The sequence below is a fragment of the Artemia franciscana genome, chromosome 10 (genome assembly GCF_032884065.1).
Source record: "Artemia franciscana chromosome 10, ASM3288406v1, whole genome shotgun sequence".
Taxonomy (NCBI): domain Eukaryota; kingdom Metazoa; phylum Arthropoda; class Branchiopoda; order Anostraca; family Artemiidae; genus Artemia; species Artemia franciscana.
The window spans coordinates 38,051,494-38,070,686 of NC_088872.1; the positions used below are offsets into that span (position 1 = coordinate 38,051,494).

The following is a 19,193-nucleotide window of genomic DNA, read 5'->3' on the forward strand; positions in this document are numbered from 1 at the left end:
CGGTCCCAGTTTTGCTAGTTTAGGCACTTCCAGATAAGCTAGGACGATGAAATTTGGCAGGCATATCAGGGACCAGACCAGATCAAATAAGAAATAGTCATTTCCCCGATTCGGCCATCTGGGGGGATGGGGGACACTTAATTGGCGCGAAAAATAAGCACAAGCCCTAGATACGTGATTGACATAACCGGAACGGATTCGCTCTCTTTGGGGGAGTCGGGGGGAGGGTTAATTCAGAAATTTTTTTTAAATGAGGTATTTTTAACTTACGAAAGAGTGACCACATGTTAATGTAATTTCATATTTAGAAGGACCTCGTATCTCATATCTCTTATTTTAAATCCCGACCGGATCTAGTGTCATAGGGGGAGTTGGGGAGGGGGGAGACCGGAAATCTTGAAAAAACGCTTAGAGTAAAGAGATCACGATGAAACTTGGTGGGAAGGATAAGCACAAGTCCTAGATATGTGATTGATATAATCAGACTGAATCCTCTCTCTTTAGTAGAGTTGGAGGGGTGTTAATTCGGAAAAATTAGAAGAATTAAGGTATTTTTAACTTAAGAACGGGTGACCGTTCGTGAGGTATTTTTAAATTTGATGTTTAGAAGGAACTCATGTCTCAGAGCTCTAATTTTTAATCGCGGACAGATCTGGTGACATTGGAGGGAAGTTGGAGGGACAAACCGGAAATCTTAGAAAACGCTTAGAGTGGAGAGATCGGGATGAAGCTTGGTTGGTAGAATAAGGAAATGTCGCAGATACGCCATTGACGTAACCGGACTAGATCCAATCCCTTTCGGGGAGTTAGGGGGGTCCAGTGCTTTGGTGAGTTCGGTGCTTCTTGACGTGCTAGGACGATGAAAATTGGTAGGCGTGTCAGGGACCTGCACAAATTGACTTGATAAAGTCATTTTACCCGATTCGACCATCTGGAGAGGGACTGAAGGGAGAGGAAAATTAGAAAAAATAAAGTCTTTTTAACTTAGGAGTGGGTGATCGGATCATAATGAATTTTGATATTTAGAAGGACCTCGTGTCTCAGAGATCTTATTTTAAATCCCGGCCGGCATTAATCCTGACTTTCCTTTTAAATTAATCTATTGATTCTTAGAATGTTGCTAGAGCACATGCCATATGAGCTCTTGGCTCTTGGCTCTTCCGACCTCGTCACAAGTGCCATATGAGCTCTTAGCTCTTGTTTTCTCTATCTCTCTATGTTTTCGATATAGAAAGTGAGAAAGATTCTGGTAGCTGGTCTTTATTTGTAGGTTGCGCTTCCAGAGACATGTTCATCTCATGGTAGGTAGGGAAAATCCGCCGTGTTTGGGTTGTAACTATTTCAGTACCTCTAGGTCAAAGACTGCTTAACGTAGTTCTATATATTTATTTTGTATATGTTTTATCTTATATAACAAAAGGACGATTCTTTGTATAGGGAGATTTTATAATGATACAGGCTCGCACGCAGCAGATTTTTCGGAGGGGACAATAATAAAAAAAAGCATTCAATAATTTAAATAAAAAGTGTCTAAAATTCCGGAAAAGTTATGATATTCCCGAAGTAATGTTATAGATCGAGTGACAGAAAACTCTATTAAATTTTTAAATCTCACAAAACAAAATTTCCTCAAAAAACTTAAACTTTAAAAATAAATAAGTTTTACTGTTTCCTTGTTCTGATTCTTTTCGAGGTAAATTATGATTAAAAAAAAGAAAATGCAAAGATTGGTATTAATCAGTATTAAGTTTCGAATATTGGATATTCATATCAAAATGACATAATCCACATGCGATGTATAACGTGACCCATTCGTAAGTGCCAAAGATCCGGGCTGCTTACGATCTTGCCCGAGTGAAAGTACGGGAAAAAAGCATAAAAGAATAAACAGCCTGTAAGTTATTACTGGTGTGCACTACTGGATGTAAAGCTGCGTTTTCATTTGTCGTTTAGGAGTTTGTCAGTAGTCTTTTGCTTTTGGAGCATATAACTGAATAAGTTATATGCTCTGCGTTTTCATTTGTCGTTTAGGAGTTTGTCAGTAGTCTTTTGCTTTTGGACTTTGATTTTACTCACTTTCTACAGGTTTTTCATTTTCAAATAACGATGATTAATGCAGATAAATGGTAATTAATATTAATAGCCTTTAAGATAATTTTGTAGAGCTCTAACTGCAATCCCTTGTGCTTATTTACGAGAAAAAAATTGTGCATGCATAAAGTTTATTCTAAAACGTTGTTCTGAACATTCTTTTGGCTTTTTAGCTGCTTTTACATCTTTGTAAAAGCAGAAAATATTCCTTGTTTTATTAGTACTTCTTCTTAACATTAGGGACATTTTTCTGTTTTAGTGAGCAAAACTGAAGTGACAGTCTCTTTACAAAACTGTCTTACTTTTTATTGACCTCTCTGGACTTAATTTTTTCTTTTTTCGTAACCTCTTTATCAGTTTCAGCATCCTTTTCCCGGAGGTATTGGTTTTAGGATTAATGCCAAGAGCAATCGTTTACATGTTGTACGCTAGATTTATTTCTCATATTTTTGCAGGGAAATTGAAGAAAGCGGAACAATGGATATTGAACATTTTGGAGACGGAGTTGGAGATAATTATTCTTTGGCATCTTTTGGATCTGGCCACACAACAGACTCCGAGCGGGTAAGTTTGTTGACTCCAAGTTATGGGTTATATGGAGGATTTTGTTGAAAGTTGATTCGAGCTTTTTTGCTTTTTATTTCTAAAAATACCGTGGATAAGACTGATTGGGAGTTGGCTGGAAAGTCTTTTATTAATCCTAGGTGACAGTAGGCCAAGAAAACTGAATCCCTTTACTTGGATCATTATCTACGTACATAATTGGTTATATCGTCAAGACTAAAGAAAATCCGTTTATATTTTTATACCAATAAACCGAAGTTGAATCCTATTCAACAAGCTTTTTGCTACTTTAGTCAGTAGAGCATGTCACCTATAATATACCAGATTCGAACCCCTTTCTCGTTGTTTTTTTTTTTCAAAGACTATTGAGAATATAATCTTTTGGGTAAATATCACATCTATAGAGTAAAAGATAGATATTAGACTAAAATGCATATACAAATGGATAAAGGATTTGATAAAAAGGTGAGGGATTTTTTTCTTTCATGTCATGGGGGTGGGGAAATATTTGTATGGAGGGAAAGGCGGGAAAGGGACTTAGAATTTCTTATTCTTTGTCTATGCCTCTTTATTTGCTACAGGGGAGGTCAAAAATTTATCAGATTTTGTTAATTTTTATTGATGATTTGAAGAGCATGCCCCTCCCATGTTTCTCCTTTCTTAAAAATCCCAATCCCTTGTGTTTCTCCTTTCTTAAAAATCCCAACTTTATCTCTATTCTGTTTATCCTCCATGAATCTCGATGGGGATATCTTGTAAAGAAAAGGGAGTGGAAATTACTCCTTAAATCATTCTTAAAATGTTCAAATGGTAATCATTTAATTTTCTAATAACTTTCATTTGTTTATGTATTACTAGCAGCTAAGCCTATCGATTTCCAAGTTAGGGGAAAGGGGTGCAATATTTCTCCAATTTTTGTAAAACAGCATACGCTATGTGTTTTTGCGAACTTCGGCTGACAGACTCTTCGGCTTGTTTGATAGAATCCGTTTATAAGCAGCCTGCTTATTTTATATATAAAATCTGACAAGTTCAGATTCCACAGTAGATAGAGCAACAGACCTTAAATCTCGAGGGCACTGGCTCGAGCTGAAAACTGAGCTTTTTTCCATTGGAAAAAAGTATTTATTGAAAATTTAATCCTGTTTGATAAAATTCGTATTCCTGGCGCAAAAAAATTGATGTTAGACAATTTTTGGCGTAAAGATGTATACAGGTTCCGATTAAAGGGATGCGAGGCTCTTTTTTCTTTTTAAGCGAGTATTTCCAAAGGTACGGCTTTGAGAAGTCTACCGTATTTTCTCTCACGACTAAAGGCTCGAGTTACAACTTTCAGCAACCGTTTTTATGGCACTTGGTATTAACCAAGTGACATATAACGATCGCAAATTCTGTCGGTCTGTCGGTCTGTCTGTCTGTCGATCCCGGTCTTGCTAGTTTAGACACTTCCAGATAAGCTAGGACGATGAACTTTGGCAGGCGGATCTGGGACCAGACCAGATTAAATTAGAAATTGTCAGTTTCCCTATTCGACCATCTGGGGGGAGGTGGGTGGGTAATTTGGAAAATTAAAAAAATGAGAAAAAATGATGTATTTTTAACTTACGGACGGGTGATCGCATCTTAATGAAATTTGATATTTAGAAGGATATCGTGTCTCAGAGCTCTTTTTTTAAATCTCGACCGGACCCGATGACATTGGGGGGAGTTGAAGGGGGAACCTAAAATCTTGGAAAACGCTTAGGGTGGAGGGATTGGGATGAAACTAGGAGGGAAAACTTAGCACAAGTCCTAGATACGTTATTGACGTAACTGGAACGGGTCTGCTCTCTTTGGGTGAGCTGGGGGGAGGGTTAATTCTGCAAAATTAGAAGAAATGAGGTATTTTTAACTTACGAAGGAGTGATCGGATCCTAATGAAATTTTATATTTAGAAGGACCTTGTAACTCAGATCTCTTATTTTAAATCCCGATCGGATCCAATGTAATTGGGGGGAATGGGGGGGGGGAACGAAAATCTTTGAAAAGGCTTAGAGTGGAAAGATCAGGATGAAACTTGGTGGGAAGAATAAGCATAAGTCCAATATACGTGACTGACATAACTGGACTTATCAGACCCGCTTGTATATTTGAAAGTCCTGTTGATTTGATTGGAGCATTTTAGAAAACATTTAAATGAAACACGTGTTTATTTTTCACGTAAAATATAGCCTTACAAAGGTTTAATTCATAAATGTAACTTAACTGTTAATCAGAGTATATTCCATCAAATGAAGAACGGAGAAGGTGCAGATTGTCACCTGTCCCTCCGAGTTGATTTGAAGTACGCCTAAAAAAAAAGAAAAAAACGAAAAAAGAAAAAAAGAGAATGCTTAGACCGTTTAAAAAGAAGAAAAACAAAGAAAGAAAAGAGAAAGCCTTAAAATACTTCTTTCCAGGTTTCACCCCCTCTCGCAATAGTTTCCTTAATAGCTGATTTGTAATTAGATAATGCTATTTATAAATAAATTAGGCATCAAATGAAACAGCTATTTTAAATAAAGCATTTTGTAATCCTTCTTGTGTTTTTGGCGGGGGATTATGCCACATCGTTTCTGCATTTTTTCAGAAACTGGGAGGTTTTCTAGAAAGGTTTTTGATACTTTTGAGATTAGTTGGCTATCTAAAAATTTTGGCTGTATAGCTCTTTGGCCCTCTTGGGTGAACATTTTGTTCTAAGTGCAAGATTGCCAACAACTGCAAGTTGCATGTTTGCAAAACTGCATGTGTGATAAGAGCAAATTTTGATGGACATTTTGCTTCTTATGATCAGAGCTTTTTACTGAAAATTTTGAATCAAATCTTGATATGCAAAGAAAAAACAAGAAAAAAAATCAGCCTAAGATAAAAAAAAAAGGAATGTCAGGAAATTTTCCTAGTGATCCTTAAAAATTGTGTGATTGCTTGGGGGTGAGCAGAAATATTCCCCTTCTGTCCTTCCAAGTCTGGAATACCTAATTAAGATTTGCATATTCTTTTTATCTATATCTGGTCGTAGTCCTTGCGGGATTTCTCTACATTTTTAACCGGTTTTTGTTCAAAATAAGCGAACTGGAACTCTGCTACATGTTCGGGATTTTTTAGATAAACTAATGTAATAATGGGGTAAAAAAATAATAGAAATTAAGATAGATGGATTATTTTTTTTTCAAAACCTGACTAAATTATCGATATTTTTAAAATTCTGTTCATGTGATCCTCAGACTTTCCATCTTCTTCGGATAATTAAAAGAATAATGATGCAAAAAAAAATGGAAAGAAGGAAAGAACTTAGCCTCTTAAGCTTTGATCTAATAAGAAAGTAAGACTTCTCTCTTTTTCGAGATAGTCACGATCTCGTATCCCATTAACTCAGGAAAATCCTTTGTCTTTTAAAGATATCTTCAATGAAATACAATTGCTCATTCCCCAAACTTTAAAAAGAGGCTTCATTTTATGAATTTATATTTCTCTGGGTAGGGGGGTGGGTTGGATTGGAATCAAAGTTAGCAATACCAGTTTAGCCGGAAAAAAGAAGTCAGATTTTATCAATACTGCGCCTTCAACACGGGTTCAAAATAGCGTAATATTTTGAATTTCAGAATCACCTTGTAATGGTACTTAAGTGATTAGACTTTTTTTCTCTCTATTTGTGATTGACCCAAAATTGCTTAATTGTGGAAATGAGCATCCGGTTTTGTATTTGAACCTGCTCTTATATTTGGAAGATTTTTGATGCAGTGAAAGTTCTACTTTGGATCGTCCTCTGTCGAAGAGTTTTCTGAAGTGGTTCGTCTCTTCTTTGGGTTCCTAAAAATGTAAAAGTGCGTTTATGTCACAAAAAATCACTTCCTGAGCTAACCATACCACTGGATAATCTGACGGTTTATGTAAGAATGCCCAGACACAATACAAAGGAAAGTTGCCAGTGCCAAAACTCGTATCTGGAGCATTTCCTTCTGTCTACCAAAGGTAAAAACACGGTTTAGCCATATAGACGCTTTAACCTGCTGACTCTTATAAGTGGCTCGTTAAGTCACTTTTCCTTAAAAATATACGTGATGAACTAGGTAAACTTTTGACTGAAAATCGTAGTGTAAACTCCGGGAACCTTGAAACAAACTTGACTGAACGTTCAGGCCTTGTCTGTTTCAATGAAATGTTTGCGCTATTTGAAGCTACGAGACTGAAACCCAATTTTTGGGTCTTGTAGAATGAGGCGTTGCATGTTCCTGATCCATCTAAAATTAGCAGCTCGTATAAGAAAGCTGTCAGGATGAACCATGGCTTGAAAATATATTTTTTTTTATGTCGATAATTGTGCAAAGAATAAAAAGTGGATACTTTAAAATATATATATATATGTGTGTGTGATATATGTGAGCTTTGAGGGTGGGAGTGGTAGCGGGGTCAAATATCTGGTGAAGAATCAACCATATATGCTGACAGATTCTGTGCATGGATTCATAGAGTCCAAAGTTCAAACAGAGGGGCTCTGGAGCTCAATGTCTTTTACTACCTGGTTGAAACAAAAAGGAAGAAGTATACCAAAAAAGAAACTACAAGAAACTACTTGATGATTTTTGACAGTCAAGCTCCATTAAATCTCCGTCCCTAGTAATGAAAAAGACTGAAGTTGGATCGAGCAAGGTTCTTAAGTGAGATTTCAGTGTGGGTAAATCATCTCTGTTGCACAAGAACTCGCCATTTGGGAAGAAAAGTCACTAAATTTTGTCCTGAATAATCATATCAAAGTAATTGAAGAGGGTAAGTATCCACTTGCAGGAAAAGCAAAGGAGTAAGAGGGATGAAGCGTAATGCAATTTTGGCAACTTTAATGCAAGAGGACTACAAGATTTTTTGGAAAGACATAATCTGGAATTAAGTTTACTGACCCGCTGAAGAGCATGACCTATTGCCTTTTAAGTATTCTGTTTTTTTGTGCTTTCATGATTATTTTCCCCTTACTTTCTGAATAATCAACAATTTTCAAATTTTCATCCCAACGGCAAAATCACATATCCACGTTTATACATGTGTTTACCTAAGATAGGTTCATACAAGGCCAAGAAACATACCAATTGTTAACATGTGTCCATAACCTTTAGCAGCGTCAGTGAAATCTGGCATTTATTTTGGTTACATAACGTGAACATAACTTTGGTTACGTAACATTTCTAAGTACTCGAAATAGTCGAGGTGACAACAGGCTCGGCGGTGGTGTAGGAATCTTTGTGAAGATTCCTTTTGTGTTTATACATTTCGTATAAACTCCTACCTGAACTCACAAAAGTTATATGGTTAATGTTCAAAATCGCGGGCTTGTCTTGTCGATTTTCATGCGTGACAATGGCATCCGTATATTTCCCTGAAAGCGCACAAAACAGGCGTGGCCTAGTTTTCTACCTCCAAACAACGATTGATACACTTAGAAGCCGATATAGCAGTCCTGCTTTTATAATTGCTGGTGATTGCCTAAAACCTATCCCAACAACTTTTTGCTTAAAAACTGTGTCTAGTTTTTGCGCAATAGGTGTAAGAGTATCGCAAAACTGCAGGAACTTTCGTTTTCTGAATCTTGAAATTGTTTATCTGCGCAATATATTTAGAGGGCTGTGTGGCATTTGCTTGTTATCATAGTAGGTTTCTCACTTTATTGCAAAATCCCACCAGCGCTTACGCTTGAGAGATTCATTCTCATCTTTTCTTCTTAAAGGTTTTAGTTATACAATTATTCCTCCTTTTTTTTCCTATAATGATTTTTTTTCTTTTTTAAGAAAAGATTTTTAATTATGGAACCTTGCTATTTCGCTCAGATAGTAAGATGATTAAAAACTTAAGTTGAGGGTAATTTCGAGCCTTCTTGGGTGGCGAATGTGATCCACCAGTCTCATTCAGTTAACACAGGAATGTCACTTTTGCACTGCGAGAAATAACAAGAGCTAAGAGCTCATATGGCACTTGTGACGAGGCGAGAAGAGCTAAGAGCCAAGCGATCATATGGTATGAGCTCTAACAAAATTCTATGAATCAATAGATTGATTTAAAACGGAAAATAAGAGGCTTAATGCCGGTCAAGATTTAAAATAAGAGCTCTGAGCCACAAAGTCCTTCTAAATATCAAAATTCATTAAGATCCGATCACCCACTCGTAAGTTATAAATACCTAATTTTTTCTAATTTTTCCTCTCCCTTTTGCCCCCCAGGTGGTCGAATCTGGGAAGACGACTTTATCAAGTCAAATTGTGCAGCTCCCTTACACGCCTATCAATTTTAATCGCCCTAGCACGTCCAGAAGCACCGAACTCGCCAAATCACTGAACCCCTCCCCCCAACTCCCCCAAAGAGAACGAATCCAGTACGATTCTGTCAATCACGTATCAAGGACATTTGTTTATTCTATCCACCAAGCTTCATCCCGATTCCTACACTCCCAAGTGTCTTTCCAAGATTTCCCCCTCCAAATCCCCACAATGTCAAAAGATCTGGTCGGGATTTGAAAAAAGAGCTCTGAGACATGAATTCCTTCAAAAAATCAAATTTCATTACGATCCGATCATCTATTCGTAAGATATAAATACTCCAATTTTCATGTTTTCCAAGAATTCCGGTTCCCCCCTCCAACTCCCCTGAATGTCACAGGATCTGGTCGGAATTTGAAATTAGAACTTCAAAGCACAAGATCCTTCTAAATATCAAATTTTATTAAGATCTGGTCACCCTTTCGTAAGTTACGAATACCTCAATTTTCAAAATTACCCCCCCCCCCCCCCTAATTCCACCAAAGAGAGCAGATCCGGTCCAGTTATGTCAGTCACGTATCTTAGACAGGTTTCTATTCTTCCCATCCAGTTTCATCCTGATCTTACCGCTTTAAGTATTTTCTAAGATTTCCGGTCCCCCCAACTGCCCCCCCCCCCCCAATTACGCTTGATCCGGTTGAGATTTAAAATAAGATATCGGAGTTACGAGGTCCTTCTAAATATGAAGTTTCATGAAGATCCGATCACTCCTTCGTATGTTAAAAATACGTCATTTTTCTTATTTTTCAGAATTACCCCCCCCCCCCCCGCAATTGAGCGGATCCGTTCCAATTATGTAAATCACGTATGCAAGGCTTCTGCTTATTTTTCCAACCAAGTTTCATCCCAATCCCTCCAATCTAAGCGTTTCCCATCATTTTAGGTCTCCCCACCTCAAACTTCTCCCAATGTCACCAGATCCGGTCAGGATTTAAAATAAGAGCTTTGAGACACGATATCCTTCTAAAAATCAAATTTCATGGAGATCCAATCACCCGTTCGTAAGTTAAAAATACCTCATTTTTTCTAATTTTTCAGAATTAACCCCCCCCCCCCCAACTACCCCAAAGAGAGTGGATCCGTTCTGGTTATGTCAATCATGTATCTAGGACTCGTGTTTTTTTTTCCACAAAGTTTCATCCCGATCTCTCCACTCGTTGGAGGTGTTTTCCAATTTTTAGGTTTCTCCCTCCCAACTCCCCCCCCCCAATGTCACCAGATCCTGTCGGGTTTAAAATAAAAGCTCTGAGCCACGATATCCTTCTAAATATCAAATTTCATTGAGATCCGATCACCCGTTCGTAAGTTAAAAATACCTCGTTTTTTTCAGAAATACCCCCCTCCAACTACCCAAAAGAGAGCGGATCCGTTCCGTTTATGTCAATCATCTATCTAGGACTTTTGTTTATTTTTCCCACCATGTTTCATCCCGATCCCTCCACTCTAAGTGTTTTCCAAGTTTTAGGTTTCCCCCTCCCAACTCCCCGCCCCCATCACCAGATCCGGTCGGGATTTAAAATAAGAGCTCTAAGACACGATATCCTTCTAAACATCAAATTTCATTGAGGTCCGATCACCCGTTCGTAAGTTGAAAATACCTCATTTTTCTAATTTTTAAGAATTACTCCCCCCCCCCCAACTACCCCAAAGAGAGCAAATCAGTTCCGATTATGTCAATCATGTATCTGGGACTTGCGCCTATTTTTCCCATCAAGTTTCATCCCGATCCCTCTACTCTAGGTGTTTTCCAAGATTTTAGGTTTCCCCCCTCCAACTCCCCCCAATGTCATCAGACCCAGTCGGGATTTAAAATAAGAGCTCTGAGACACAATATCATTCCAAACATCAAATTTCATTAAGATCCAATCACCATTCATTTTTTCTATTTTTTCCGAATTAACCGGCCCCTACTCCCCCCCCCCAGATGGTCAAATCGGGAAAACGACTATTTCTAATTTAATCTGGTCCGGTCCCTGATACGCTTGCCAAATTTCATCGTCCTAGCTTACCTGGAAGTGCCTAAAGTAGCAAAACCGGGACTTTAGGTTTTCCCCCTCCAACTCCCCCCCAATGTCATCAGATCCGGTCGGGATTTAAAATAAGAGCTCTGAGACACAATATCATTCCAAACATCAAATTTCATTAAGATCCAATCACCCGCTGATAAGTTAAAAATACTTCATTTTTTTCTATTTTTGCGAATTAACCGGGCCCCCACTCCCCCCCCCCCAGATGGTCAAATCGGGAAAACGACTATTTCTAATTTAATTTGGTCCGGTCCCTGATACGCTTGCCAAATTTCATCGTCCTAGCTTACCTGGAAGTGCCTAAAGTAGCAAAACCGGGACCGACAGACCGACAGACAGACCGACAGAATTGGCGACTGCTATATGTCACTTGGTTAATACCAAGTGCCATAAAAACGGTTCCAGAACCACCAGATACAGAAACTAGAACGGCGAGTCTCAAATTCGAACGACGAGTCATTTGGAATCTTGATTTTTTGTGTGAATAAACATAATTTAGCGTGACTTTTTATTGATGTGCTAATTTCAACAATGCAAATAGCTGTTAGAAATATGAAGTGGACATGCATAGGTTTATATAAGCAGAAGATGGAATATCTTGAATAATTTGCTTGAATTGATAAGCTGAATTGCTCCAGAGGTACTATTTATGTGAAGTGTAGATCAGAATTTTAGTAGGTAATTGTGTAGTAAACAGTCACTTATCGGGTAAACCTACACAGGATAGAAAATCACTTTCTTTTATTAGTTTTTGTTAATGCTTAGGAGGGAATTACATGTTTTAGGGGAATAACATTTTAAAAGACTTCCAGGAGCTAATATTCGAGGTGATTCTTAAAAGATTTGTTTACAGTGCTCCGCCACTTTCTTGGAAATATTACAGAAAATTGGTTCGGATCTAGTTTCATAACACGAGTTAGACCTAAAAAATTTCTCAAAAGCACTTCGGCGGATAACGATTCAAATATTGATAAACAAAAACGGCTAGTTGGTAATGTCTTCAATTATAAACGTTTGGAATTTTCATTTTTGTGAGGCAACTCAAAGTGCTATTTTCAAATCTCACATAATCTCCTAAGATACGAACAACTTTATTTTTAAAATTTTGGACTCTTTTAAAACTTGACACGAAAGAACTAGTCCAAAGCAAACAACCATAAGACACATACACATTGATAAGAGAATGATAGAGAATTATTAGGATTCTTAGTGGAAGCTCATTCCCTAGCCTTCTTATAGTACTCAATCCTCTTGCTACTTTTGCTGCTACTGCATCACAGTGTAGTTTCCAACTCAAATTGCAATCAAGATAAAAACCTAAATATTTAACACTAAAACCTTGATTTAAGAATAGACCATTCAAACAAATTTTATCATTTAAAATAATTTGGAGTACCAACTCTGCCAAAAGTCATGAAATTCGTCTTAAAAACATTAACAGATAGACAGCTAAATCTCGTAAAACTTGCCAGTTCATTTAGGGCATTATTAGACTTTTCAATCAAAAGATTATCACAAGATGATGTTATTGTAAACTCAGTGTCATCAGCAAAATGACATGATTAACGTCTCAGGAATATAAAATCGCATGGTATCTGCATAAATCAGGTAAAGTAGGGGACTGTGGGGAAGTAAGTCAGCCCCAAAGACATAGTTATTATGTTTTTCGACTATGCTGAAGGAAATGGCTATCTTAAAATTTTGATCCGTTGACTTTGGGACAAAAATGAGCGTGGGAGGGGGCCTAGGTGCCCTCCAATTTTTTGGTCACTTATAAAGGGCACTAGAACTTTTAATCTCCATTAGAATGAGCCCTATCGCGACATTCAAAATTAAAAATTCGATTCTTTTGATTTATCTATTAGTAACAAAATTCCGTCTTTTAGAGTTTCGTTTACTATTGAGCCGGGTCGCTCCTTACTACAGTTCGTTACCACGAACTGTTTGACACAAGATCTGCGAAGCCAATTTGTTTCATAACAAAGTTTTTTAAAGTCACTGAATACCTCCTGTGACTCTGAATTCAAATAAAGTATGTAGAAATCATTTATTTTCTGAATCAGTCGAAGAAGCTCCTGGGTTAAAAAAGGTTTTCTAGGACTCGTTTTTTTTTCAACTTGACACTCCTCATTGGACATGTTGAATCAACTGTCGGTTGGATAATAACTATAAACTTATCAAATGCAGCGAATGGACTTTCATACTCATCATAAACCTTTTGCCACGAAAAAACACTCAGATCTTACCTAAGTTTATCAATATTCTCTTTTTTCAGTAGCCTTTTCCTTGTCTTCTTTGTTTTTGGCTTTTGTTTCCGTAGGAAGAAAGTCACTGCAGGAAAATGATCAGAAAACTCACTAATTATTACATCAGCATAAGAAGTACCTAGTAGGCGAGATCAAACGAATATGTATCGATTAATGTCGCTGAATGTTGAGTAACGCGCTTTAGAATTCCTACTATAAGATATAGATCATGAGTAACTATAGTGGTAAAAAATTCTAAATTATCGCTGTTCAAAAAATCAAAATTAAAATCACCAATGCAAATAAACTTGGAAGTAATCAACTGGATCTCATTCAAAACTCGACCAAAACCAAGTGCAAACTCGTCCCATTGAGTATTCGGCGGCTTATAAACCTCGCTTATCAAAATGTTATTCCAGCCGATTTCCAGCTCAAGGGTAAGAGTTTCAACCTTACCTTATATCCAAATGGAATAATCCTCCCTCATATTAGCCACAAGATGCTTCTTAACTAGAAATGCTAAACCTCCACGTGCCTTCGTCTTTCTATTTTTACAATAAGTTGGTACCCTGGAAAATTAAAGTGACCAAGAATTTTGCGACGTTAAAAAGTCTCACATAGGCCTATAATATCAAATCTGCAATTCTTACCATCAAAGATCTGGAGAATTTCACAATTCGATGACAACGTGACAATTCCAATAACCAAGACAAAACGATTTTTTTTTATCCGCATTAAATACCGAATAAATTAGATTTACATAACAGCTATTCAGTCGAAATGTAAGAGAAGAACTTTCTTGCGCAATATCAGCAATTAGAATATCTCCAGCTCGGAACGGATTATTTTCAAAGACTCTTAGTCTCTCACCACAACTTTAACATAACTAGATGTAATACATATTCTAAAAAGGAAAAAAAAATGAACAAGCAGTTAAAATATAACAGCATTTAACTATTAGCACACATTATTAAGTGATATTGTCGATAGACCAAAAACGAATCGGAAACGAATCATTATCGAGACCTACAAAGATCCGACCTTAATCCGACCACACTTGCTTATTCCCATATTTATCCCGTGCTAAGTTCAGAACATCACGTCTTCGTTTCGTCAGATTCTCCAACACAAAAGTACCAGTGCGAGCTAATTTTGACTTTCATTTGAAAATTTTAGAAGCAAGGTCTTTAGACTTAAATTTTACAACCACAGGAGCAATTGCATCCTTATTACTATTACCTTTGCTTCGATTGAATCTTTTCACTTCGATCACATCTTGATTAGATATTTCAAGCTCCATTTCATTTGTCACAATTTCAAGAACTACCGACTTCAAGTCACTAATGGAAGGTTGTTTAACCTCGTTGAACATGAGACTATTTAATCTCGTTTCTTGTTCATATTCATCAAGCTTTTGTTCAGCAACTTTCTTCTGTTCCTCAATAAATGAGCACTGGTTTTTTAAATGCTTTAAATCATCTGATAAAACAACAAATTTTGGCTGCAATTCAACAACAAATGCTCGGTAAAATTCACTTGAGATCGACGAGCTTTGCGCTTTGATTGCACTAACTCTGTCCTTAGAAAAGGATTGTTGACCTCGGAATAGCTGCCAATTTTTCTTCTAATCTCTGGTCAATTTTCTGAGCAAGGTTTTCCATGATAGATTGAATTTCTTGTTTGTCGCTGTAATCTTGGTAATAAGAGCCGACATCTTTCTTAGAGTTTTTCATAGCCTCGGCTTTATTGCATTCAAAATCTAAAATTTGGGACTCATTAACGAACTGTGTACCATTTGTACCGTAGCAAAAAACTAGATACTTGTAATTTCTAGTTTTTCATTTCCTTTCGGATCTATCATATCAACAATATGTACAAGCCACTCAGGGTAACCCCGAAACCTAGCCAATGCCAGCTTATGAACAGTAAATTTAGCCATCTGCTTAGCTAGCCAGCAACAGTTAGTAAAATAGCTTTGAAAATCCAAAAAATTTAGTACCTTTTGGCTGTACCATAGATTCACAATTCAGCCAAACTATCCTTAGTTATTTGTCAAGCTGAGCAAAACTGAATTGAGCACTAAGTCATGCGAATCTCTCCTTAATGAATATATTTTTCACCTGTTAATTTCCTCGATCCAAAATCCGATTTGAATTATTTCAACATCACTTATTGAACTTTTTATGCAATCAGATTAACCTCGATGTTAAATCTTGTTTGTGTCCTTCCAGTTTAAAGCCTGAATTATCAGGGATTCTTTCAGGATATCTGAAAGAATATCCCAATCTGCTTCATCATGCATTAGCTGATTGGACCTCGAATAGTCATTTACGATTGAGTCCTTAAATTTTGAAGTAATTCACTCACACTAATAGAAATTGTAATTCTGAAGCTATGTTTAACTTCCTTTGATATCAGTCACTTTGCATTAGTTCTTTACTTTTATTGAGCTCATTACTCAGTTCTTCTTGTGACATCTATTCATATCTTTCAATTTTTTATTAGCTTCAACTGTATTAGCTGTTATTAACTTCCCTGGACAATCGTCCTAAGCTGTTTTTTGGAGAATCCAAATTAAAGCATTAAAAGATGTGTTAGATTGTGTCCGCTTTTCTTTCATTTTGTCTTTTTCTGACAATATCTTAGAAAGATGCCCAAATTGCAATGTATTTTTTTTGTGTGTGAAAAGACGGAAAAGCAATTAATTTTTAAGAATGTTGGTGCCGAACTTTGACGGAAGTTTTGACTGTACATATTATCATTAGTTGATGTACAGCTATGCTGAGGAACATTTTTTCTGTTACGTTTTTTGTTGTTGTTGTTTTTTCTTTGGTTTTTTTTTTCATACAAAGAGGGACCGTCGACCCAAACTGCCTCTTAAATTTTCAAGCCTTTAATTTTCTATTCAAGGCTTGTCAAATGCTTTGTATTATATAATATATGCTACTTTTGTCTGCTTCCTATAACCAACTGGTTTAGAGATAAATATTTCCAAATCAGACATTTTTTAAGCACCAAATAGAGTGATAAGTGTATCAAGTCGACGAACTGTGTTATTTCGCAATAAGGCTCCAAAGAAAATATTCTTTGAGTTATAGGAAATCGGATAAACTAGTGGCAATGTTTATTCTTCCAACGCCATAAATCTATGATCGAATAGATTTTAAACTTAAGATAGCATCATCTAAAAACCTTATGGACATACCTGTGAATGACAACACTGTATGTTTAAGATTCAACTCTGTTCATTGTATTCAAAGTACAAAACTGTACAACTATGTAATACTGTATTTTATTTTCAATGTTATGGATTTTAAAAAAAGTCCTTATGATAAAATTTGTTTTTAGTAAAGTGCAAATGATAGGCCTTAGAACTTTTACGGTTAGGAGATGGGGAAGGGGGAAGTAGCGAAACCCCTGTTTGAAGTAATTTTTGTTCGTTTTAAATTTGACTTGAACATTCAATTTAATTATAATAGGTTCAAGACTTGTTTATTTGTCTACATCAGTATCTGTTATCCTTATATTTGTATTATAGGGCTTCATTTCTGCTGGTGTTTAGTTTAGTTAAATAATAAAAAAACAAGTTTTTTTTTTATTGAAAGTTAGGAGCGACATTAAAACTTAAGACGAACAGGAATTATTCTGTATATGAAAGGGGCTGTCCCCTCCTCAACGTGTCGCTCTTTATGCCAAATTTTTTATTGTTTTAAAAAGTAGAGTTGTGACAAAGTCAAACTTTAGCGTAAAGAGCGGGGCGTTGAGGAGGTACAGCCCCTTTCATATACAGAATAATTTTTGTTCGTTTTAAGTTTTAATGTCGCTCCTTACTTTCAGTTAAAAAAAACCTTGTTTTTATATTCAATTTCTGAACGTTTTTGAATTAATGCAGGTTTTGAATTTGGCTTGCCGTACATGAATAATTAAAACGAAAGTTGCATATTAATTTTGCTTTTTTAAAACTAATAATAACCTAATAATAACCCCTCAAATACGTGATATTTTCTGTTCGTATTAAGTTTTAATGTTACTCGTCACTTTAAGTTGAAAAAAATGATTTTTTCATTTAATTGCTGATAATTTTTTTAATAATGTTAAGAAATCCAGTTCCCCCACGGGAAGTTTCTCCATGGAAAAATTCTCCCACGTAACTACAATTCACGATATTTTCGGAACTAATTTTGTAAGGCATAGTAACAGAACGACCAAAGGTCGAAACTATTTTTATGAAAATGAGACTCACAAGTGGAGCAATTCTCAAATGACTAAAATGAATGAAAGAAAAGATCTTTAAAAGATATACGTAATAATTTATGTTCGTTTTAAGTTTTAATGTTATTCCTTACTTTCAGTTGGAAAAAACATGTTTTTTTTTTTTTAATAACAACTATAAGCCGAACACATACAATATCTTTGGTTTATTATCACATAAAAAACATAGTTATGAAGCTGCTTACGATAAAATTAAATGCTAAGATTGGCCGGACAATAACACACAAATGATTGCTTATATTGGCCATTATTTTACAAAATTCGAACTTTAGCGTAAATAGCGAGGTATTGACAAGAGGGTGAACTTCCTCATATACATAATATGAGGGAGTTCGCCCCGTCGTTAATGCCTAGCTCTTTACAATAAAGTTCTAATTTTGTTTCAATCTATAAGTATGACCCCTGAATCATAAAGTCCGTTTAATTAGAATAAATAGCTCTTGAAATTACAAAAAAACTTGTTTTTTTTTCAAATTTAATTTCTGATCGTTTTTAAAATAATGCTGGCATATCCAGGACCTTTTTCATGGAAATTATCTTCCTCCCTGAACAATTCCTCCATGGAAACATCTTACCACGGAACCCGATCTCCCCCACCGGAGAAAAATCCCCCTGAAAACGTCTGTATACTTACCAATAACAAATGCTATATGTAAACAATAGGCAAAGTTCGTAACTTATATCCCTTCCCCTGGGGACTCTGGGGGATTAAGTCGTCCTCAATGACATGATTATTAGATATTTCGACTATGCTGAACAAAAGGGCTTTTTCGAAGTTTTGATCTGGTGACTTTGGGAAAAAATGAGTGTGGGAGGGAGTTTAGTTAATTTTCGTTCGAATGAAAACTCTTGCGAAATTCTAGGACCACTGAGTCGATGCGGTCATTCCAGAAAAAAAAAACACGCATCCATGATCTTTCTTCTGGAAAAAATTACAAAATTCCACGTTTGTGCAGATAGGAGCTTTAAACCTCTACTACAGTAGAGTTCTCTGTTACGCTGAATCTGATGCTGTTATTTTCATTAAGATTCCGTGTCTTTTAGCGGGTGTTTCTCCATTTTTTCGAAAATAAAGCAAATTTTCTCAGGTAACACTTAACTTTTGATGGGTAGAACCAAACTTGATAAAACTTCTGTATTTAAAATCAGCATAAAAATCAAATTCTTTTGATGTATCTGTTGGTGTCAAAAATCCGTTTTTCAGAGGTTCAGTTACTATTGAGCTGGGTCGATCCTTACTTACAGTTCGTTACCACGAACTGTTTGATGTGGCTCTTTAATTTTCTTTGAAAAACTTCTGTTTCAGAAAGTTTTTTTTTTATTAATTTATGTTTGTTTTTTATTCCCAAAGTTTTCTTATTGATTAATATATTGAATAATTCTAAGTTGAATGTTTCAACTTACTAACCGTTTCAACTCCCTAACTGTCTTTTGGAATATTGAAGATTTGTCGTTTTGACAATCTCGATGCATGTAGTGTCTTTTGATTAAGCTTAACATACCGCTTTGATTTCCATTAAAGTTTCAGCCCATTAAAGTTCAATACTTTCCATTAAAGTTTCACCTTTGACAACTTGGATTCACCTAGTGTCTTTTGATTTAGTGCAACATCCCCCTTAATGTTCGCTTAAATTTTAAACTTAATAACCCTAGCCATTTGTGAGATATTGCAG

The 19,193-nt window shown here is 36.1% G+C and overlaps 1 protein-coding gene and 1 long non-coding RNA gene across 4 annotated transcripts in view; one reads left to right on the forward strand and one right to left on the reverse strand.

The window, feature by feature from the left end:
* The window catches only part of LOC136032165 (triple functional domain protein-like), a 393,821-nt gene that overhangs the window by 195,106 nt on the left and 179,522 nt on the right, over positions 1-19,193 (forward strand). For all 3 annotated transcript variants that reach the window (XM_065712353.1, XM_065712354.1, XM_065712355.1), the window contains exon 29: positions 2,547-2,655. In XM_065712353.1, coding sequence (XP_065568425.1) covers positions 2,547-2,655 — 109 coding nt within the window. The remainder of the gene's footprint in view (positions 1-2,546; positions 2,656-19,193) is intronic.
* LOC136032168 (uncharacterized) lies at positions 4,826-14,624 on the reverse strand. Its single transcript, XR_010618669.1, has 2 exons — positions 14,488-14,624; positions 4,826-4,984 (listed from the first exon to the last, which is right to left on the reverse strand). It is a non-coding gene; the product is annotated as an uncharacterized LOC136032168 (long non-coding RNA).